Source organism: Vigna umbellata, chromosome 1 (genome assembly GCF_029865625.1).
Source record: "Vigna umbellata cultivar VRB3 chromosome 1, Vumbellata_1.0, whole genome shotgun sequence".
Classification (NCBI taxonomy): Eukaryota; Viridiplantae; Streptophyta; class Magnoliopsida; order Fabales; family Fabaceae; genus Vigna; species Vigna umbellata.
Window position 1 is genome coordinate 14,693,994 of NC_142165.1, and position 23,968 is coordinate 14,717,961.

Below are 23,968 nucleotides of genomic sequence, written 5' to 3' on the forward strand. Positions count from 1 at the left end.
ACTAAATCATCACACACATATATACATAATATCACTTTATGAAATTAAATTTAATATAAATTTATTATGATAATATAAAAATATGTAAAAAAGAACATATTATAGAAGTCTATTAAACCACCAACAGATATTCGGTCACACATTCTAAATGTCACAAACACGACTCATAAGATATTTTAGATATTAGGAAAGGAATGAGATTTTTGTTAAAAATAACAGATAGAGGTATTTAAGTAAAACATTAAAATTGTAGGGGTGTGAAAAGAAAATAAAGTACCAAAAAAGAATTAGATGCCGTTTTACCTGCACGAGTAATGGGCTAGGTTTATACTCTTTGGTTAAGGAGGGTACGAGAAGAAAATATTAAAATATTAATAAGGGTTTTTCTTACTGCATCCCATAATTTCGACCCTGAATTATTCTCTGTTCAAACACTTGCTTAAGAGCTAGCAACCGCAGGTAGACGGCAGACGACAGTACAGAGTCGACGGAAGACGGCGGCGCATGGTGGACGACAACACAAAGTAGAGTCAACAACAGCTCTTGACGGCAGCGGTGGTACAGGCGGCAAAGAAGAATCAAGGTTAGCCTCTTTCAAATACTTTCGTGTTTTTTCTAAAGATTGTTGTGTCCCATTTCATCAATGATTCATAAGCTACCAAATCACTTATGGAGACCCCTGCATATTCCTTTTCTGAGAATTTCATTTTCCCTTTTTTTACCTAAAGCAAGTAACAAAATTGTATGTGTGTGTGTATATATATATATATATATATATATATATATATATATATATATATATATATATATATATATATATATATATAGATAGATAGATAGATAGATAGATAGATATATAGTCTCTCCCATCAAAGTGCTAATGGTTGATTATGTTTTGAGAATTTTCAAACAAATGGTGTCAGAAATTGTGGCTTTTAAATAAAAATTGTTAACTGGTTCCCATAAAGTTTTCTTGGATATTGATTTTGTTTGATTGCAGAAAATGCTATCCAATGTATTCGTAGACAAAGGTCAAGGGTTTAATTGTTTTTTTGTTGAAGGAAAGTATGTAAAAATTTGTCTGTATGCGTAGCATTCTTCCTTTGCAACTTTGGTGCATGGATATTAGGAAACCAAGTGTCATACAAAATGGACCCACCATTATCTCAGTTGCCCCTTTAGGATTTTGGTGAAAAAAAATTTCTTCTCAGCTCCCTTCTTTGACTGGCAAGAATTCAATGTGGCGGATCATAAAATGTACAAATATAATTTCTTAAATGTTCTTATTAATCCTTGTCAGTAAAATGTGTTTGGTATGTTATGAGTGTGAAGTAAGCACTTTTGATATCTTAGGACGGTAATATCTTAGATGATATCCAAATATAATTTTCAGATGGCAGAAAACCAGATTGTGTAATGATATTTACATAACTTTATGAGGGGGTGAGTAGTGGTTAACCTTGAAATTGGCTAGAGAATATAGGTTAAAATGAAAAGTTGATGTGTCATTTTCATTAGGAAAGAGTTATATGACACTACATTATAACCATTTGAGTGAACACTGCATTATAACTTATAATTTATAAGATTGACGGGTCTCTTTATTCCATGATATGCATCATATGGATATAGTATTTTCCTTTTTAAGAAGATAACTTTCACAAGAAAACAAATTTAAGCTTCAAGAAGAAGTATTATTTTTATTCAATGTAATTTTTATCATTTCTCAATTTCAGATTCAATAAATTTAGTAATTTTTTCCTTCATGTTATTATATTGTTAATTTGCTGTTGTTCTCCTTTGGTTGGTTTCGTTTTTTAAATATTGTGTTTGTTGATTACCTATAAGTTTTAAACGCGGACAACCAATACACTGCTTGTTCTGTTAACAGGTATTGCACTTTTGATTGATACTCCACGGGATAAAAACATAACGGGTAAATGTTACTAATGATCCATTTTGTTTTATCTGCCTTTTGTTTTATTTTTTGTTTTTTTGTTTTATTGAACTCCTGCAGCCTGCATTCTGAGTATTGAATGGGTGGGATATTCTTTTTTTCTTATTAAGATAACATTCTTTTTTTGTTTGAATTTTCATATTAGGTATTATGCTTTATGCTGTTGTCTTTTCATATATGGATAAATAATTTTAATATCATGATTTTAATATGTTGTTGTCTTTTCATATTACGCTTTATGTTGTTAGCTATAATGATTTTAATAGTGATTTTGTGACCTTTAAACTTGTTTGGTTCATATTTAATAACAGGATTTGGATCTATTTTGGGCATCTTTTGTCTTCCTCTTTTTCTGCCTTAAATTTGCCTCTTAAATATGGACCACTTTAAGAGTAACCCTTTAACTTTGATTGATGATCTTGCATCTGAAACTCCTGGTCCATCTGAAAGTTTAAAGTGAGAATGGTTTGGGAGGGTTTTGGTTCCTCCTGAAATTCTCTTGCTGTAATGATTTATTTATGCAAATATTTATATTTTATGATGCCCTCATAAAAATATCCAAATAAGTTGAAAATGCAAAAGAATAAAATTGAAAGTTGGTATAGAGGAAGAGATTAAATGCTCTAAGATATCCCCGCATTTGGTGTAGGATTCAACATCTATGGATAATGCAAATATTTATATTTTATGACTGCTGGAAGTTCATTTTAAGCTAATCTTGATTTAATATTGCATTACTCTGAAGCTGGAGAGGGCTTTTAAAGGAGAGTTTGAAGAAGCCTCAAAAACTTCAAACAATAAGTTTTGTTGCTTGTTGGTTTACCATTTACTTGCATGGATGTGAATATTATGTGGTGTTACAGCGCACATACTTCTTAATGGGACTTTATTGATTGAGTTTCTATTAGTTGTTTTCGCTAAACTACAATTCATCTGTTAATTTTTAATATTGCTCTGTTCTAACACAAAGTATGTTTCAAAATATACCAACACATTCTCGCATGGGTAGAAGAGCAAACTTATTGGATAGCTTTTCGGTTTCTCAATTTAGGATTTAAACTGGAACTCTACTCTGTTCATGATTATTGCATGGTATACTGGTATACTTATGTTGTGTTGATAAAGCTTGCGGAGAAGAAACATCTCCGGATGTCAATGAGCAATGACTCTGGTGTTGTCTTGTACTGAATCTGACAAATGGAACATTGTTTATTTTTATCTTAGTAGTAATTGATGGATGAAACATGGTGATGTTTTTCTCTTGGTATTAACTGGTTGCTCCCTGATATCCATGTACCAAGAAAGAATGCACGATTGATTTGACTAGATTTTTTATTCTTTGGTGCCTGCATAATGCCTTGTGTGAGTGATCTGTTTGGTATAGTTTAATATGATGATTTTATATTTCTGTACATAAATTTTTGTAAAAAAAAGGCTCATGGGCTGGCCCTGACCCATAGGCTTTGGGGGCTTTTAGCCCTGTGGGCTTTTTCAATAAAAGATTATTTTTGGTCCTGGGGGCTTTTTTGGCCCCAACCCACATGGGTTAGGGCCAAATCTTATTAAAGGGGCTGACTTGACAGTTCTATACGCAGCCACTTAAGCAGCGTCATCTTTCTATCTTCATCCATCACAACTCTCTCTTTCTCTCAGGTGTGTGTTCTTTTAGTTCAATGAGGAAGTAAAGTGAAGATTATGAAAATGAACTTTGCATGCCATGTGTATAATTTCTGCACACTTTTTTTTTCTTTCAATTATTGTGTGTTTAACATGTTATTGAAATTGTTGCAGCTTTATATGGGTTGTTGCATTTTTTCTTCTTCTGAATTTTAGTTTAAAACTGTGCTTTTTGTGTTTTTTTCCTTTTCCTCTTGATTAAGCACCGATGATGTTCGATTTTTTTTTTTTAAGAAAAGGAAAGCCATTCTTCTCGATCTTGTCAGTATCGATTTCTCCCAGGTAAACTGTTAACATGTTTCGAAGGTAGATTGCATTTTTTTTTGTTTTCTAAGATCTAATAAGTTTTGGCCAAAACCATGTTTTTGGAAGGCATTCCACAAAGATGCTTAGAAGTCTTATAATTATTTTGGTCGGATTATGGTTTGGCTCCTTTTTTAAGAATTTGTGTTGAGGTTGTCGGATTGATCTATGTCTGTGTGACCTGCTATGCTACTGAACCCAGTTTTCTTTTTCTTCTAGTCATTGCGCATTATTCATTATTATGATTGTGATTAAGTTGTACGAATTGGTCAATCTATGAGTAATATTCTAAGGACAAATATATTTTTATTCAATTTTAATTATTTAATGGGTAAAATATACTGCACTTTTAAAATATTTAATGGGTAAACCTAATTTTTAGTTCCCTCCTCCAACTATCGTGTATCAACCACCGCTGACCTCCGCTCCAAGGCGGCATTCGTCTCTAAAGGGATCTCAAGAGTCTGCCCACTTCATTCACTCGCCCCCCCCTCTCCGCCAATTCCACCAATTCTCCCGAATTCAGGTTTTTAACAATTTTTTCAATTTAAGATTTTTATCTTGCACGTGTACCGTAAGCTATGTGATTTCTCGTTGATCTTACTTTTGGTTGATGTGTTTATAGTCTTTTTAATGCTTGTATATGCTGTTATCTGGGGTAGTTTGGCTAACCCCTGAATATTGTGGTCCTGAGGTTGGACCTTGGAATGCCATTTTGGTCTTCAAATGCTTTGTAAATATTATGATGGTTGGTTTCAGTGTGCAAGAAAATTCAGGTCCCGTAAGTTTTGTGTTCTCTATTTTTAGTGTTTAAGATGTGGCTTTGTAGTGCTCCTCGAAACTCAGGTCCCTTGCGCTTGGATTTATTTGATAATTCAAAATTTTGGGCCTCTTTGGTTGGCTATATTTTTTATTATAAGGCCAGAGACCTATTATTTGTGTTTTTGTCTTGTGAACCTGATTTTTTTATTAGAGTGTATCCGTTAGAACTTTTAACAGTTGAGTTAATTTTTTTAATTGCCTGTGTATCGAAAGAGACTTTGTTCGACAAATCAGTGGAAGAAATAGCCAATGATGACAACCATTTGAGATATCTGAGTCAGGATTGGTTTCCTTATTTCAATTTAATGACTTTCTGCTTTTTGGTAACTCAAACGGCAGGTTGGGAAAATCATTTTAAATGATTTTAGACTATATTGTTCCGCATGGAGGGAAGCATGCTTCTGAGATGTATTCAAATACTAAGAATTTGAATTGAGAAGGGATACACTTTATTAATAAGATCATTTTGTTCCCATCAGCAATAATATGGATAATCAGAAAGTATATAAACTTAGACTGTAACATAGTGGTACACCGCTATCTTGGCTTGACAATTAGGCTTGATACAGAAATAGTTTATAACACAGTATTTAAGAGTTTCCGATTTGTACTTGTAGTTACAAAGTTTCAAAAGAGGAAATCTTGTTTTACAGGTATGGTGGGTTTATCTCTCGGAGAAAAACATTTCATACAAGGTGGCATTGCTCATGATCTTCGATGTGATGGTAGAAAGAGATTGACATATCGACCAATCTTGGTTGAAACTGGAGTGATTCCCCAGGTAATACTTTAATCATTTGGCATTTGGCTGGCAGACCATTGAAAATTTTCTTTTTAAATAGTTCTAATCTCTTCTTTGATAAACTAACTGCTTGGCAGGCAAATGGTTCAGCTCGAGTCAGAATGGGTGCCACAGATGTCATTGCCAGTATTAAGGTTGGTTAAAAGTTAAAATGTTTGTCTCTTATGTTTTAAATTGCAATATCCTTTTGTTTAATATTAATACTATGAACAATTTTTGTAAATTGAACGTGTTATTTTACTAACCATGATATATTGGCTACACAATGCAGGCTGAACTTGGAAAGCCAAGCTTGTTGCAACCTGACAAAGGAAAAGTCTCTATATATATTGATTGCAGTTCGACTGCAGAGCCAGCCTTTGAGGTTGCGTATTCTATTATTTTTCTTGCTTCTTTTTTCATGTCATTCAACTTTAAGTACCATGATCATTGAAATTGATAGCATACCAAATAAATTAATCCTTAAAAGCTTTAATTATAGTTAAATGGTGCATTGGATTAATAACCTTTACATTTTCATCCATTTTAATGTTTTCTATTATCGTTGTGTTATTTGTCATTTTTGTTCAATATATGGCTTCTAATGTTTCAAAATTACTATTCTATTTGGTACTCTTTCTCTGGCTTGTATATAGGGTAGAGGGGGTGATGAATTGGCAGCAGAGCTGTCAAATGCTCTTCAAGACTGTCTCTTGGGTGGTAAAAGTGGAGCAGGTCTATTTCCTTCTTGGGTGAAGATTATGATCACTACCATATCATTTTCCTTCCTTGTTGTTGCCTCTTTTTAATATGTATGTTGGGCTCGTGGTTTTTTTCCTCAGGTGCTGGAGTTGACCTTTCATCACTTATTGTGGTTGAAGGAAAAATTTGTTGGGATCTTTACATTGATGGGCTTGTTGTTAGTTCAGATGGAAATTTGTTGGATGCTCTAGGCGCTGCCATTAAGGTACAACCTAAAATGAAAAATAGAATGATATACCATAAAAGCTGGAAAAGATTATGGGGGTGGATTTGTGGTTATAATAATTAGCATTGCAGAGGTCATCCTTTTCTGATGTTGTCAATTTTAAATGTTTACTTTTCAAGTTTTCTTGTTCATTTACCATAGTTTGGCCATTGATACTGTGTGGGCTGTTTGAAAAGACTTATATAAGGAAACGGTTAAAAGTTAGATACCTAAAACTTGTAGTCTCTTATCTAGTTGTTTCATATAGCTAAAGTTAAAACTATCCTTTTACTAGCTGTATTCTGTAATCTTTATAATCTCACAGACCAAATTGCTGTCAGTTTCATGAGATTTTTCTCATGGATTTCCTTAATACCATATGCAAACATATTTTCAAAATTAACTGGAAAAACCCCAATGCAGCTAATAACTATTGTTCTTTTAGGCTGCTTTGTGCAATACAGGTATTCCAAGAGTCCAAGTTGCTGCTGGAGCATCCAACGATGAGCAACCAGAAGTTGATGTAAGCGACGAGGAGTTTCTGCAGTTTGACACATCTGGAGTCCCTGTTATAGTTACACTAACTAAGGTATAGCATGTGTTATCTTCTCTTTTTGACCATAATTGTGATAGTTTCTTACCATCTCTCCTTTCTAGATTGGGAGGCACTATATTGTGGATGCAACGTCAGAAGAGGAATCACAAATGAACTCTGCCGTTTCCATCTCTGTTAATAGGCAAGGGCACATCTGTGGCATAACCAAACGAGGAGGTGTAGGGCTGGATCCAAGCATCATTCTTGATATGATATCTGTTGCCAAGCATGTAAGCGAGCAATTAATGAACAAATTGGATTCAGAAATTGCTTCTGCTGAAGCTGAAGACGAGTCATGACACAGGAGAGCATGGTGATAACTAGGTGTACCCTATCATTCAATTATTTAGGACAACATGTTGTAACTTGGTAACTGAGTCGGGATTTAATCTATTAAGTGTATGATGGAAATTGGTTTGCCTGCCTAGCTATGGCTTTGAGATGACTGTTTAATGCCATACAAACTTTCAACTTGCACAACAATTGCATGGTAGCATTAAAGATTGACACGGCTTGCAATGTTGGATTAGGTTTGTAATAGTAAGGTGAAGCATTCATGCTTTGCAATAGGCAACAAAGGAAATTTACTAGAAAGAACATTAACAATACAAATCTTTAACTACTTAGCGAACTTGGTAAACAATGATTGTTCCTAACCTAGGTTTCATTTCAATACTGCCCAAATATATTAATAAAATAATTTTCTTTTAAAAAGTAAATTATAAATCTTCAAAGGTGATTAAGAATAATCATATATAAAGAAAAAGCAGCAAATAGATAAAATTTTCCAAACACGAGATTCATAAATTCCGTGAAGCAGTTAACCTAACGCGTTGAAAAGTAGTTGAAGAATGAAATTTTATGTTTGTGTCCTTCTGTCGTTCTCATACTGAAGTCATGAATAATTAATTTCTTACATTTAATTAGTCAACCTAGAATTTTAGACGGAGTTTCGTTCTGGATGACGATTCAGAGATTTGAAGGGTCAAGAAAGCTCATCATTTCAGCGTTCTCATCAAGTAACGCGGATGCTTTTCATTCAAAGGTAACATTTTTTATGATACCTATGATTTTCAATTCACATACAAGAGTTACCTTTTCGCAGATTATAAATGGCTTCTCTAATCGTTGAAGCTCAACGTTTTTTGTTAGCAACTACGTTTTGCTGCTAATCTGTTCCAGTTTTAGGTTACAATAAGAAGAGATGGAAGCTGAAAGGGTTGAATTGCTTAGTGTTGTTGAGGATCATTATGGAGGAGTTGTCGTAAGCTTGGAGAATCAGGAGCCTGTGGATTCTGAGCTCTTCTCTTCCATATTGGAAGCTTCAATGAACAATTGGAAGCAACAGGTAAATTGATTCATAACATTTTCAATCCAATAGAAGCAGTACACATTTTTTGTTACCTTCAGTGATTATTTCCAATGCGTTTTTTGCAGAGAAAGAAAGGGGTCTGGCTCAAATTGCCCATACTGCATTCAAATCTTGTTCATACTGCTGTCAAGGTAAAAAAAAAAAATTGTTTTGTATTCTTTCTTTATTTTGAAAGCCTAATTCTTAATTAAGAAGCCACTTTCCTTTTTAGGCTGGATTTAAGTATCACCATGCTGAGCCAGAGTATTTGATGCTTGTGCGATGGATTCCAGAAACTCCTGATACCTTTCCTGCAAATGCTTCACATCGCGTGGGTGTTGCCGTTTTTGTCGTTAACGACAAGAAAGAGGTAATTTTTTTTTTCAATTTATTTTAGTTGAAGTGTAAGCTTTCCTCCTAGTGAGATTATTTTTAGGAAAGACTTAAATTTTAATTCTCTAATATGTTGGGTATTTTTAATCGAGTCCAGATTAAATATTCTTGCTCCCTTTCATATATACATTTTTTAATTAAGTATATACGGTTTAATTTTGTTATTAGGTGGGGTTTATTGATTTGATATTTTGTATCGTTAAAAGAAATATTAAGTTTCTCATAAATTTAAGTATGTATTTTTAATTTAATCTTTATTAAAAATTTACATTCTATAGAAGGTTTATAATTTCTATATTTTTTACTTTAGTCCTTTACTCTCAAATAGGATAAGATGGAATGATAGGGTCTTTTGATGTTGTACTCTCAATAAAAACATCACGAACTTGCACAATAAAAAAATTAGTTCAATAATCAAAATTATCTTTACCAATTTGTGATTAGATGTCATTATGTAGTGTCTCCATATTATTAATTTGATTTTTATTTTAATATTTAATTTATAATATGAAAACATGTCATTTGTTAAAGTGATTAATGTTCAAGATTTTTTTTTATTGTCAAAAATTGTGCTTAAGATTAAAACCCATATGATTACATTATCCCAATTGACAGCAGAAACTTATTAGAAAAGTATGAAGATTTTAGAACATTTTTTCATAGAAATTCAATTAAAAATACTCATATTTGCAATAAATTTAAAATTTATTTAAATTATTTTTTATTTTTCATATAAAGACATGTAAGCATAGACATGCAAATTACTAGATAGATCATTCACTTAACAACAAAATAAAATAACATATATTCAATTAAAAAAAAAAATTAGATATATGATAATACAATTTTATAAATAAAAATTTGATTGCAAATATCAAAATGTAAGAGAGACTTCAATATTAGTTAATCTTTCAATAAAAAAAAATGAGTTATTTTTGTCAATATATTACAAAAATTCCAAACGTAAGAATACTTCTTAGACTTGTCATTTTCTTATGATTTCCGGGAAATTATTTTCTTCTCCTAAGTATTAGGACAACTTTTTCTTTCTGTTTTTCTTAAGTTATAAAAATTGTTGTGAAAGAATCGCTCGTGGGAATAACATTATCCTTTCATCTGTGTGGGGACAAACTTTTTATTTGACTACTTCTGACCTTTGAGCTATGGTCAGAACAGAACCATATTTCGTTGGGGCAATTATTTTTCTTTGTTCAATCAACCTTTTCCCTTTCATTGTCACCTGTTGTCTGTTTCACCCTTCGACCTTCTTTATGCGTTTATCCTACTGCTTTGTGCACTAATTAAACATGTCTTGTTACAGTTACCATTCGAGTTTCATAATACTAATGTTACAGGAGAAATTATCTTGTTTTTGTTTGACAGATGCTTGTGGTTCAGGAAAAAAGTGGCGTATTCGGAGGCACTGCTCTATGGAAGATGCCTACAGGAGTTGTTAATGAAGTATATTAAAATTATTATAGACGAAATTATTATCTTCAAAATTATCTTTTCGTGTGTTTTGAACTTTGAATTCAATTTGCAGGGTGAGGATCTTTGTGATGGTGCAATTAGAGAAGTGAAAGAAGAGACTGGGGTAAGCAGGCAAACACATAATATATATTTTAGAGTAAATTAAATTCCACTTGAGATTTTGTAAAAATAATAGCATTCATGTGTATTTAATATTTATAAATTGTCACGCTTTACTAATATATATCATATGCCATAAGATCCTCCCATAGCTGATTAATTTGTTTCTTTTATCATGTCTTCCTGCTGATAATGTTTTGGGTTTTCTTAATTTTCTCAGAACTTAATTTAGTAGAGTGTAATTCCTCTATATTATCTATTTCATAATTTTTGGAGTGTTTCCAAGTCTAATGCCATTGCTTTTATTCTTATTTTCAGATAGAGACAAAGTTTGTTGAACTTTTAGCTTTCAGGTAAAACTGCGACACTATCTTCATCAACTATTATGTGGTGCCATGGAAGATGAATGTTATGCATAGTGTTATTTTGATAATAGCACATTCATTAATCATAAACGTTCCTGATCTCTTTGGTATCAGGCAAAGCCATAAGTCATTCTTCGGGAAATCAGATTTGATGTTTGTGTGCATGTTGGAACCTCTATCCTCTGACATTCAGATTCAGGCCTCAGAAATTGAGGCAGCGCAGGTATCAATTGAGAAGCTCACTGATTTTCAGATAAATTGTCATTCTAAGGATGCTATGCTACATTTTCATTTCAGTTGATAGCCTTTCATGTTTACTAAAAGAAATACCATATTATTTCACCTTTCACTCTGTTAATTTCCTGATAATTGTGAAACAGGATGTGCAAATGCTGTTTTTACCATTTCATTTGCAACTCCTTATAACTAGCAAAACGTGTTGCCATTTGTGGTTATTAATAAAAATGTATGAACTGAAATTTCAACAGAAAATGTGTACAAAGAAGTTTCTAGCAGGCAACTTAATTTGAGCCTTTATTCTAAACTTCTCCTATTCAACGAAGACTGCAAGCTGATAATCTATCTTGACATTGTTACCAGAAAATATTGTTATTTCAGTAGTTTTCTTTTAACTAATGTGGGTCGTTTTTTCATTCAGTGGATGCCAGTTGAAGATTATGCTGCACAGCCTTTTGTGCAAGAACATGAACAATTTGACTTTGTTGCAAAAATATGTTCTTCAAAGTTGGATGGCAACTACACCGGTTTTTCTAACGTGCCTACTTGTACTTCATCTGGCAAAAAAACCTATCTGTATCTTAGCAACAGTGATGCCAGCCTTTTGTTAGCTTCCAAACAAGACTAAGCTTGACATTTCCTTGCAAGTTTCCTCTACATATACTTGTAAACTATATGAAGAACATTTATGGATAGTAGACACCTAGATAGATAGAGACAAAAACGAGATAAATACAAGCTAGGATGTTATAAGTTGAAAATATTCATGCAGCATTATTTTTGAAATCTGAGACCATAGTCTTGGACAGTAACTTTTATGTTCTGTTTGAAGGTGCTAGAGAGTGAAAAAAAGAAAAAAAAAACCGATTGCTTAGATAAATTGAACTCTCATTTTTTTACTGTCACATGGTAAAAGTTGAAATAAGTGGGGCCTGCGAGACTTTCTATTGAATCTGCTGCAACAATAGACACAACACATCGATATGCAGAGTGTTAAGGTAGAAAGAAAGTAAGTGTGCACAGGTAGAAAAAGATGCTAAAAAGAACAGACACTTTTTGTTTGAACTAGGAAGTAGGCACTGTTGTTTTTTATGGTTAAGATTTGAAGTAGTCACTGTTGTGATTATAGAGAATCCGTGTCTGTTGGTAGTTGTACAGCATACGGATCCCCTGCGATTGTATAATTAATAACTGCAATAATAGTATATTTTCAATTATGTTTTTGTATCAATCTTTTAAGTAAAAGATATATTAATGACTGAGAGTGATGCAGAGGAAAAATGTATATATATGCAAAATGTTCCCTTTCCTGGAAAAGTACTAAGTGAAGCAGCTAGAAATGTCTCGAATGCAGAACTGATTAGAAATGGAACCAATGGATACTGAGAAGGAAACGTGGCACTAACCATTGTTGTTATAAGGTTCACCAAAAATTGCAAGCAAAAATATCTTATCTGATATTTGTGCACTGTTTTCTGAAGTTGATTTCTTTATATTATCGAAAAATATTATTTGAGATACATAATTTTTTTACATTCATTTGATATTATTTTTTTTTATTTTTTTAATTTTTTCTTTTTAAAAAATTATAAAAGTTTTATTCTTTTAAAACTATTTTATTTTTGTTAAATGTATCATGTAAATAATTATCATTCTATTCTTGCTCTATATTATTAATTACTCAGGTATCGAGTTAGTATGAACTTGGCCTAAGTGTTCAATACAGTTATCCTATTTTAAGTGTTACTGTTTTAATAGACGGTAAATTCAATGCATTAACTAAAAAAAATCAATGAGTTAAGTAATAAAAAAGAAAAATAAAGTATTGTAGATTTTTAATGAAAAAAAATCTAAATGCAAAATTAAAAACAAAAAATAATTATAAATACAAGAAAAAAATCAAAGGAAAAAACACTAAGACTCTTGCCTAACGGATTCATAAGTTTTTAAATAAAATAGTTTTTCACCCAAATTTTATTATGATTACTATGTATCTTATATACCGGTTTAGATAACATGACTAATCGTCTAAATATAGAAGAGACCAAAAGAGATCAATTGATTGTGTTCAAAATTAATTAATTATTTAATTAATTTAAACATAAATAATTAGATTTAAATAGAATGTGACTTTAATTGTGATCGAAATCAATTAATTATTTAATTAATCTAAACATAAATAATCAGATTTAAATAGAATGTGACTGTAATTGTGATCAGAATTAATTAATTATATAATTAATTCAAACATAAATAATCAGATTTAAATAGAATGTGACTGTAATATGATTAGACTGATTTTAATCAAAAATTCATATTATAAAAAATTATAAAACATTAAAAATATGATTATTAAAATTTTAATTACGTATTTATTAAAGTTTTAACCGTTTAATTGAACTTGACTAATTTTTTTAGCAGGTAGAACTGAATTCTCATTGGTGATGTTCGCTTCTACACACAAAACAATTACTTAAATTATTTTTTTAAAGAAAAAAAAGATAATTTGAGGGAGATACCGCAATAATTTTCTGTTCTTAAATTCTCCAAAAATATGATATTGTGACCGCAATTTTTAAACCTTGATTCTCATAAATTAAACTTGTGAAAGAAATCTTAGTGTTTGGGAAATAAATACTTGGAATTAAAATGCTATGCCACTGCTTAATATACAAGGAAAAAAGAAGTTAAAAAACTTATTTAACTCTTATTTACTTCATTAGTCAAAGGTACAACATTAGCGACATTTATTTAGGAGGGATGATACCGACAAAATTGGTTCCACAGACAAGGGAGGAGAATTATTATATTATTTTCATACATTTTAATTATGTACATATTTTTTTTATATTTTTTTAGTTAAATAAATCAAATTATATAATAGCATTTATGCTGTATTTAATTTATTTTTAATTTACTAAACAAGCAAAAATTAAATTTTATTTATTTATTTCTTTATTTATAGTCCCTCTTCTGATAACAAATACCGCTTTAAAGGAAAATGCTGCAAATCGTTTAAACAAAAGGAAACTAACGAAATTTAGTAATAACTGAAAAAGAAACTTCCTAAGATAATCTTCACCTAATACAAATTACCAGAACTGAAACAGTGTTAAGCAGGTGCAAGTTCAGATCCTATTTGCATTATTATACAGAAATCTGCGCTTACTTTCCTCACATAATCATTATTAACTAATCATTTTCAAGGATCTGATTAGTTTATAATATATGTGATGAAAATGAAAGAGTAGAATCCCATGCAAGAATAATTATGACATAGAAGAATGGAGAAGAATACAATACAATACAATACAACGCATTAAAATCTAACCAAATTAAAATTAAAACTGTTTATATGAACACATCCCAGCTGGCAGGTACCACAAACCAGATCTACCCACACTCAAGAAGGAAGAAAATGGAAATTAAATAATAAAAAAAAAACAAGCAGACAATAAATACAAAACCTGTAACACTAACATAAGAGAAAGAAAAAAAAAAAGGTACACATGGCCTCAAACATGTCGGTGCCACTGTTTTATTTGCTTCACATATAAAGAAAAAGAAAGAAAAGAATCTTTGAAATGATGGTTGACCACAGCTGTATACTACCGACACTCCATGGGACTTTACCATTATTGTGTTATCATACTCTCATAGAACCAAAAATCCAATCAACACACTGAACAACGCCGCCGACACCAATCTTACGCCGTCGTGCAATCCACTTACATTGTTGCTGTCTTCATCGGCGGCTTTCTGATCTTCGGAATCCGACGAGGGTCCGTCGGCGGGAGCATCGGCGGCGGAATCGTGCACTCCCTTCTTGCCCTTCTTCTTGGAAGGCTTTGGTGACTCTGCGGGTGCTTCGTCGTCGGCGTCGGAGGCCTTGAACAACTCTCTGGGCATCAAGACCTTGTTGATCTTGTAGGCCACGAAGGGGTCTTGATCTATGAGCGTGCCGATTATGCTGACAGTGTTCACCTTCGTCTTCAGACTCACGTCTTCGCCGTCAGTCTGGACGGTGAAATCGTACTTGTTGGCTCCCTCGGTGGCGAGAGTGTTCATGAGGCCGTTGCTGGACTTCAGCATCTGCAGGGACTCGTAAAGGGGAACGCCGTGGTACAACAAGAGTGAAACTTTTTGCGAGTCGGTGAGGTTCTTGTACTTGGGAGCGAACCCGTTGACGGCGCTGTCGGTGGGGCAGAAAACCGTCAAGCCGCCGTCGATGCTTTCTTTGAAAGCCGGAAGCGCTTTGGAGCCTCTAAGAAGGTCGGCGAAGGACTTGCAGCCTTGTTTGGACATAATTGATATGAGGTCGATGGCGGAGGGTGCGGCGGTGGGGGCTTCGGCGTCGGCGGAGCTTATGGGGTTGCTGATTTGGAGGACGGAGATGTAGTAGGGGAATTCTTGGAGGGACTTGACGAAGAAGGAGTGGAGGGAGCCGTCGTTGTCCTCGGCGGCGAAGCCCACCTTGCCGCCCTTGAGGTTGGTGATGTTGACGTAGCCCGAGGTTCCGGCTGCTGCTCCGGTGGCCTGGAACATGGAGGAGACGAGGGTGGTGCTGTTGTTGATCTGGTGGAGCTTCTTGGCGCCGAAGTAGTCGACTAGTACGTGGAGGGAGAGGACGTTTTTGAGGGTGGGGAGGGTGAGGTGCTTGTCGAGGAGGGAGTTCATGGCGCCATTGTCGATGGCGAGCACGGTGATAGTCTGGCGGCGGTTTATCTCGTCGGCGAGGTGTGTGACGGTGAGGTAGTGGTTGAAGGTGGAGAAGCCCGGGTGTTTCTCGAGGATGTGCGTGATGTTGTGAGCGCCATTGACGGCGGAGGAAAGGAGGAGAAAGAGAAAGGGAAGAAGTAAGAGAAGGTTCTTCATTTGGAGGATCAGGGAAAGAAGAAGAAAGAAAGAAAGATAGATAGAGAGAAAGAGAGAGAGAAAGAGTGTAAAGAATGCAGAAGAGAAGAGAGTATGAGTGTGGGTTTATAAGTAAAAGTAAAGCATCTTCATTTATCTATCTTCCTATTCTGTTCTGTGGTTTTCTTTTCATTTTGGGTTTTTTCTGTGCTGACAAACAATGACAGCTTGGGATTGGGTAGGAGATGGACCCCATCATCCTTTATTACTCATCACACACATCATCACACCTTATTTTTTCACATAATCTTACCATCTTCTTTTACTATCCTTAAATGTAATTCATCTTTTTTCCTCCATAAAATATACTCTTATATAATGTAAATTCATTTTATTTAAAAAAAATGAGAAAATAATTGCATAAGGATTAGGATATTTTAAACAAGGTGAATGTTTTGAACAGGAAATTATTTTTCTGTTGTTGGAGTGAATAATCCCACCACCGACGCTCCTCGGCCCCGCTTTCCACTAATCTAATCTTTCAGTTTCACACCATTTTCTTTTCTCTTTTCATTACACTTCCCAGTGTTTGATGCAATTATTGGTAAACAGTTTAGATTATGATTGAAACCTAGATTTTATTTAATGATAAAAATGGTATTAAAATGATATACCATATACATTGTTGTTAACTATGAGGACAAAGATAAGGTACTCATACTTCAATTTACTCAGATCCAAGATGATTTTTGTACTATTTTGTTTAGTTAAGAGATGGTTTTAGCCTTAACTTTATCACGAGCAAATTTGACTCACATTGGAAATTAAAATAAGGGTGGGATTTAGATTAATTAATATGTACTTTACGATGTGGGACTTCAATAAAGTAGTTGAAAGATTAGCCGCAAAAACAACTTTTTAAAAGAATAACAATCATATTTTTCTTCTGATCAAACCCGGTTATTTTATAATACAGTCTTATAATAAATTTTTAATTTTCTATGAGATTTTATTTGCAACTAGACGTTGAAATGTATTTTATAGAAAGAAATTGGATTTAAATTCTCTCAAAAGGTTATTTCATTTAAAAATATTTTCAATAAAATGACCCATTTTCGACAATGACAAACGGAAGCATTCATGACAAGTGATTAACACTTGTATTTGAAAGAAAATCGGGGCTAATTTTAGTGTCGGTGTTCATACTCAATAAAACGGAATATTTCTTTTTTGACAAATAAATAAAATATTTACTATAAAAATAAAAAAACAAACAACTAACCCGTTTAAAAGATATTTTAAATATCTGATAAAAGTTTACTATTTATTCTCTGTACAGGTGACTCTAGTATTGGTGCAATATATATAGAAAAAAAGAAAGTTTTATAGTATTGATTTGTCTCCAAAAACATGCGAATGATTGCAGTAAGTAATATATGTGTTATTACTAATATCAATGAGCTTGGTCCTCTTGAGAACACGTGGAAACTATTATTGGCAGCAAAATCATTTATAAAGACCAAAATCTTTTGCCAGTTGGGACAAGTTTGGCTAAATGTTCCAATAAACGAGTTGAAGCATTTTATTTTTGCTGTGAAAAGGGTTCCATAATTGTTGAAGGACAAATAAATTATGTTATGCATTGGTTGAGACATAGTTGTCACCCTCACCCTTGCAATTATTAAAGGCCAGCCACCAAATTTGGAATAAAAACCATAAAATACAACATAATAGCACCATTGTGGGACATCAAATTCTTGGACTGTTTCAATAAGGTTGTTGTTGTTGATGAATTAAGAATGTAGTAAACAGTGTCTTACTCAAAAGAAACCTGTAAAAGCTACCCAAGGACACTTTTATTCGTTTCTTTGAATTTGGTTTTAGGATAAGTGACCAAAGTTATACATTAACTGCAACAATGTCAGCTAAAAGAGATAGGGTGAGAGTCAAGATTGAACAAAGTTGGAATGAAAAACTGAAACATAACAGCTACTAATGAGTTGCATTGTGTTCAGAATGAAAATGTGAATCTAAATATCAAATTGGATGAAAATAAGAAACTTTATTATTATGAGGTTTTAGGTTAGGAGTGGTGTGAATTTTTTAGATGAATTAGATTTAAGTCTCATTTATGTTATTTTTTCTTAATGAATTTTTCTCTTATAGATCTATTAACTTTGTGTTACGTTTAGATTCTCCAATGAAGCAAGTTAAAACAAAGTTGGTTTGATAATAGGTATTCCACTATCATAGGTTTATGAGTTGGTGTAAGTTGCCTAAGGCACTCTAAATCCTACTTAAAAATACTATCACAGGTGGCTCATGACTCATCCATGACAACAAGAAGTTCTACCTTTTTTCTTTTGTTTTTTTTTTTGTTTGGTTATACCATGAAAACTAGTGTGGAATAGGGTAAGTTTCTGTTTAGGGAAAGGTGTTAAGATGTGAGAGAAATAGAGATGAGGACGTATGAACATGTGTGAAGGAATATTTTTTGTCCACATGGGTAAAAGGTCATACTTTGGAATTCTAGATCCATGTGTTTACTCGGGATAGTTATTTATGTGTTTCTAAGGCTTTGTTCATTTGAATGGATTTAGGAAGAAGTGATTGAATGAATTTGAGAGGATTTGAAAATAAATTTGGTTGTTGTTTATTTTAGTGGATTTAGAGGTAGGTAAGAGTGAATTTAGAAGTAAATTTTTTTAATCCGTCATATCAATCAAATCCTACACTGATTCTCACAAACGTTAGCTGCCAAATTCACTATCACTTACTTCCAAATTCACTCAAATAAACAAAAAAAATTATCTTCAAATCCTCTCAAATTCACTAAATCACTGTTATTTAAATCCATTCAAGTGAACAAAAGTTAAGTGTTTTTTTCTACACCTTTAATCTTCAAAAATAACGTTTATTTTATTAAGATTGATAAACATTAATGACTTAGTAGATTTTGGAGGTCTTCAACAAATTTTAAATTTTAAAATATGTTGAATGCTTGTGAATTTTGAAATATATTTAAAGATTTTTAAAAGTTTTAACGGATTTTAAAATTTGTTAAATTTTTTAATGATTTTGACGGATTTTTCAAATAATTCAACAGGTTTTAAAATTTGTTAAATTTTTTAAAAAATCTTTCAACAAATTTTAAAATTAATTAAAATATAGAAGATAGGGTTATAGGGTTTTTTAGTTGCAGAAAAAGAAAAACTTTAAAAATAGTTACTTTAAAAGTTAATTTTTTTAATAGTAAATAGTTGAGATATTAAAAGAAATTGAAGGTAGGAGAAGCTTCTTTTACTATGTCATGTTAATATTAAAGAAAGAGAGGTAATTGCTTCTTGCACCACATCAAATTTCTTCTCTTACCCCATACTGAAAAATGTTTTCCGAAAAAAGAGGAGGTGATAGATTTAAAAAAAAAAAATCCAGAATTGTTTATTGTGTTTTGGAAAATAAATTCCGAAGAGAGGGTATAGGAAGAAAATGATAGGATGAAGGAAGTAATTGCCAGAAAGATATTACTATTCAGGCTTGAGGCCTCATTCGGTTGGGTTTTCAATTTAAGTTTATTTGGGCTTTATGTAATTTCTTTTGGAAATTTTCATCATGCACCTCCAAACATTTCATCCTTCCTGTCCTTTCAATTTTTTAAATTACTCCTAAATAATTAGCTGATTATTTATTAATTTTATATTTATTGATTATTTCAGTGTAATTCTAATAAATGTTTAGAATATGTTTAAATTATATTCGTTATATATTTAATAATTATTATATTAGTTTATAATTATTTATAAATTTATGTATAAGTTTATAATGAAAATATATAATTTTTAATTAATATAATTATATGAATTTATTAAAATTAGTAAAAGTAATTTAGAATAGAAAAAAATTGATTATGTGCTTATCGGTTGTGGATATTTTACATAAAAATTTTGTTACATTATTTATATGATTAATTTATTAGTTTATAATTATGTTTAAGACTATAAATAGTTTTTTTATGAATTTAGAATCTAGTTAGATAATATATAATTGTTAAAAAATAATTTTTATGATTTTTTGAGATTTAATATATATATTTTAGAAAAATTAAAGTTGTGAACATTAGCATGAAAATCCGAAAATGGTGTGGTCGGATGTCGAAGAACTATCGGTTATGGAGATCCGATTCTTTCTTTTGCATATTTATATTTTTTTTTTCATTAATGTTTACTGCAAAGGTATTGATTTATAGATGCTCCAACATTAAGAACTTTTCAAAAGGTCTTCAGTAAATTCTAATGTTTAGTGGTTGAGTTACTTGTCTTCAACTAGTGAGTCTACAATAAAATTAATGTTTAGATTTAGTGATTTTTAGTTGACATACCCTATGCTTCAAGGTACCGTTGGTGCTTAGATTTTTTTTTTTTTATGTTGATTTCAGAGTAATGGAGAGACTTTCTTTTCCTGTCGGTGTCTGTACCGTCTCGTCCTCCCGACACATAGACCGAGCGAGCGGTTAACTCAATGCCGTCCACCCAGGTCACAATTAAGATCGAGCGTCTAAACTAACATTATTCGAGCTTTCATAGACTGTACGGTCCTCCAAGGCCGCCCACCCAAGTCACAATCAAGACCGCACGTCTGAGCTAGGACTGACTTATTGGCCAATTGTACATAAAACGAGCGGCCTTCCAAGGTCGTCCATCTAGGTCGACCGACAAGACCGAGTGTCCATCGTGACCGATCGGCAGAACCAAGTGGCTTCCCACCCAGGTTGACATTCTTGGTCGATCACCCTGCTGACCGGCCGTCACGACTGTCCCTCACTGTGTCGACTTCGCGGTTAAATACTAATGACTCATTAAAGCCCTTACTGAAGATTAAGGTATGATTGGACCGTTTTCAGGCTCACGAAAGGTAAAAGCCCATTACAATCAGTATAAATAAAGGTTCTAGGTATGAGTTCTAGACATATTGCTTACAATGCAATATACACATGCATTACAGACCACTTGGTCATGTTACTGATTAAGCGTCGGAGTGCCTTTGACAGATGCACGACCGCCCGGCTTGGAGAGCGAGGAGGGAGAGGACGAATACTACAACCAGGACTTGAAGACGAGAGTCCGTTCGGCCCTTCCCAATGCATCCAGCCCTCAGCCAAGAGCTCGTGAGAAGGCGTCCGTCCGTCACCAAACTACCGTCCGATCCATAGAATGAGATATCGTTCGTCTGCCAGTCTTTACCGTTCGTTCGTGAGTGTTTTAACAGGATCCCACCAGATCGAAACAGTATCTATGGAGATTGTGCCGGTGAACTGGTAGATGAGGAGTAAGAGAGTATTACTCAATAAATCACCTGCCTTCCAAAATTTGTTAATCTTCTCTGTTAGTTGGTTCTTAGTGTGTGCTTGCAATGTCCTTTGTGTTGTGTGCCGAAGAAGCAATGGAAAGAAAAGAACAGAAGAGAAGAAAGCTAGAAGAATAAAGAAAAAAAGAAGGATAAAACAGAGGGAACGAAGAAATGATATCCGAGTGAATATTAATGCACCACTCACAACGTTGCTACTGCTGTAATTAAAAAAAATCTTTGATAAAGCTTAATTTTTTTATTTTTTAAATATTAAAAACGTTTTATTTACAGGATAATATGGGAATTTTATAGAAGTTTGGAGGATGAAGTGCTTGGAGATGCTGGATGAAACACCTTCTTTTGGGCTATTTTTCTTCCCTGTACTTCCATAATATTTTGGCACATTCCTATGATTTTTAAAATGATTATTTTATCTTTTTGTAACAGTGACTTCAGGATTTCCTAATCTAAAAGGTTTGTGGAACGAGGTTTTTTGAGTTTCTGAAATATGATTTTTAGAATGAGAATTTTGAAATAAAATTTTTAGAATAATTTTTTTGAAATACATAACATATATTTCTGAACAAAAGTTTCAAAACATATTGTTTTAGAACTTATATAATATCTTTTAAAACAATTTTCATATAACGAGTTTATAAAAATAATTTCAAAACAGATCTCTTTTCAGAACGTGTTTTTATCTTCTTTTTTTCTCCGCAACATTTTTCCTCTATTCCTCTTAATTTGAAATTATATGTCTAGGAAAAGTAAAATTTGAACCACCTAGTAAAAAGATAATTACGAAAATTATAATACATAAATCTTGAAATTGGTAAAATTTATCGCATTGATTTATTCACAAACACTTTCATTAACTCTCTAATCACAATAAAACACATGTATTAGAGAAATTAAATTGTCAGCATGTACGAGACTTTAATTAATAATCATAAAGTGAAAGTAAAAACCCTGACAAAATTTTATCAGTCACTAATGAAACCATGATTTACCATATTTTCTAATTTTAAAACGTACACATATTTTCTATATATTTTTAATGAAATGACACTCTCGCTTTTTTATGATTTTGAATTATATTCTATTTTTAACACTGTTTTAATAAATGATATTCATATTTCGTATATTTTTAATAAAGAAACATATATTTCAGAAGTGACTTTTTCAAAAGGTAAAATATCATTATAAAAATTTTCGGGGTTTGCGAAGAAATTGTGGGGGTGCATGAAGTACAAGCCTAAGTTGAAATTTACCCACTAAAGAGATAGAAATTGACTAAGTGCAATGTAAACTGCAAATTTTCGAGTCACTGTGTCAGCTTTCACTAAGACCTATTATTAAAATAAATTGATTTTATGTATTGACAATGTAATTTAATGATGTGTTACTAATCAATTTACCAATTTAATATTTCACCAATGGTAAAAGAAAGATGAAAATGAGGTCAACATAAATTATTGGATAAATGTTAAATTAGATTTATAAAGAGGGATTAAAATAATATTTTAATTAAAAAGCATATTCGTGGGCTGAAAATTGGAAGTAACTGTTCATCATTGGTTGGGAGGTTCTATTTCATGTAAATAAGAAACCTCGAAAATACAGTAAATATTTTTTTATAGGCATAAAATAAAGATCAACTAAGCCAATGATAATAAAACTTGTTAACAATTATATATAATATAATAAATGATGCAAATTTGACCATGTCATAGCGCAAATTGCGAAACAAATTTTTTTCCTTAAGATGCAAATGGCCTTTGAAGACTTTAACAACAAATTAACAGAAAGAAAGAGAATATAAAATAAAATAAAACAAATTTGGATGACTTTACCTGAAAGCAGACATCTTATTTAAGGTTGTTATTACATGAGCAAAGATAATGATGGTTTGGCGTATTTATTTTCCTTTCTTTTCTTAATTACTGATCAAGCATTTAAAAAAAAAGAAAAAAGAAACTCTTCTGTTTTATAGCGAGAAACAAGTTACATCGTATTTTCAAGATATATTTTAAATTTAACATTTGTATTTTAATGATCACAAAATAATTATTTGATCTAATAAAAAGTACACAGGTCTTTCAAGTTTTATGTACCATTATATTGTTTAATTAAAAAGATGGAGATAAATGAGGTTTTACTACATCTGTATATATTAGGTGCTTTAGTACATTTAATCTTAATTGTTAGAATAGGTGATATCACATAATAAAAACATATTTCCATATTTAATATATTGGTAATAAATTTTCTAGAACAAAAATAAATAAATAGTTTCTGTTTATATGAAATAGCTTTTATTTTTGAAGTCATCAGTGCCTTGCAGTGTTGTTAAGTGAGGCTAAAAAATTGAGTGTGATTAAAAATGAGATTTTAAATGGTATATTTTTGAAAATTTAAGTGTGAATATAAATAAGTGATAAAGTTAAATATTATATAAGATTTTTTTTTGTAAATTTATTATTTTAAGATTTTGATTTGAGAAAAGTGTCAATTTTTTTAAGTAAAATAAAAAAATTGAATATTATATAAGAAAAAATATTCATAAACACATTATTTTAATGTTTGAAATTATAGGTATAATATGCCACAAGTCATTATTTTTGTAATCTCTTCCTAATAAATCTTTTACAAGAGAAAAAAAAACACATGTCTTCCAACATATTATTATAAAAAGATTATGAGATTTTGAAAGTTGAGGATAATAATATT

At 31.9% G+C, this 23,968-nt stretch overlaps 3 protein-coding genes across 7 annotated transcripts; 2 read left to right on the top strand and 1 right to left on the bottom strand.

Annotated features, from left to right (window-relative positions):
• Positions 1-354: 354 nt before the first annotated feature.
• LOC124835175 (3'-5'-exoribonuclease family protein) lies at positions 355-7,585 on the top strand. Of its 5 annotated transcripts, XM_088096815.1 has the most exons (11): positions 357-583; positions 1,892-1,936; positions 3,869-3,916; positions 4,320-4,463; positions 5,413-5,540; positions 5,639-5,695; positions 5,833-5,925; positions 6,197-6,275; positions 6,383-6,507; positions 6,953-7,096; positions 7,165-7,585. In XM_088096815.1, exons 5-11 carry the CDS (start codon positions 5,415-5,417, stop codon positions 7,399-7,401), a joined length of 861 nt encoding a protein of 286 aa, XP_087952941.1. In that variant the 5' UTR covers positions 357-583; positions 1,892-1,936; positions 3,869-3,916; positions 4,320-4,463; positions 5,413-5,414; the 3' UTR covers positions 7,402-7,585. The 5 variants fall into 5 exon arrangements, with proteins under 5 accessions (XP_087952951.1, XP_087952939.1, XP_087952941.1 ...); XM_047310070.2 differs by lacking the exon at positions 3,869-3,916; XM_088096813.1 differs by lacking the exons at positions 3,869-3,916; positions 4,320-4,463 and having other exon boundaries at positions 356-583.
• Positions 7,586-7,943: 358 nt separating this feature from the next.
• On the top strand, positions 7,944-11,829 carry LOC124835177 (nudix hydrolase 2-like). Its single transcript, XM_047310072.2, has 9 exons — positions 7,944-8,147; positions 8,291-8,450; positions 8,540-8,605; positions 8,686-8,823; positions 10,230-10,307; positions 10,390-10,440; positions 10,755-10,789; positions 10,916-11,024; positions 11,460-11,829. Exons 2-9 carry the CDS (start codon positions 8,307-8,309, stop codon positions 11,664-11,666), a joined length of 828 nt encoding a protein of 275 aa, XP_047166028.1. The 5' UTR covers positions 7,944-8,147; positions 8,291-8,306; the 3' UTR covers positions 11,667-11,829.
• Positions 11,830-14,296: 2,467 nt separating this feature from the next.
• On the bottom strand, positions 14,297-16,022 carry LOC124835182 (fasciclin-like arabinogalactan protein 2). Its single transcript, XM_047310079.2, has one exon. The coding sequence runs from the start codon at positions 15,911-15,913 to the stop codon at positions 14,693-14,695; it is 1,221 nt and encodes a 406-aa protein (XP_047166035.1). The 5' UTR covers positions 15,914-16,022; the 3' UTR covers positions 14,297-14,692.
• Positions 16,023-23,968: the final 7,946 nt, after the last annotated feature.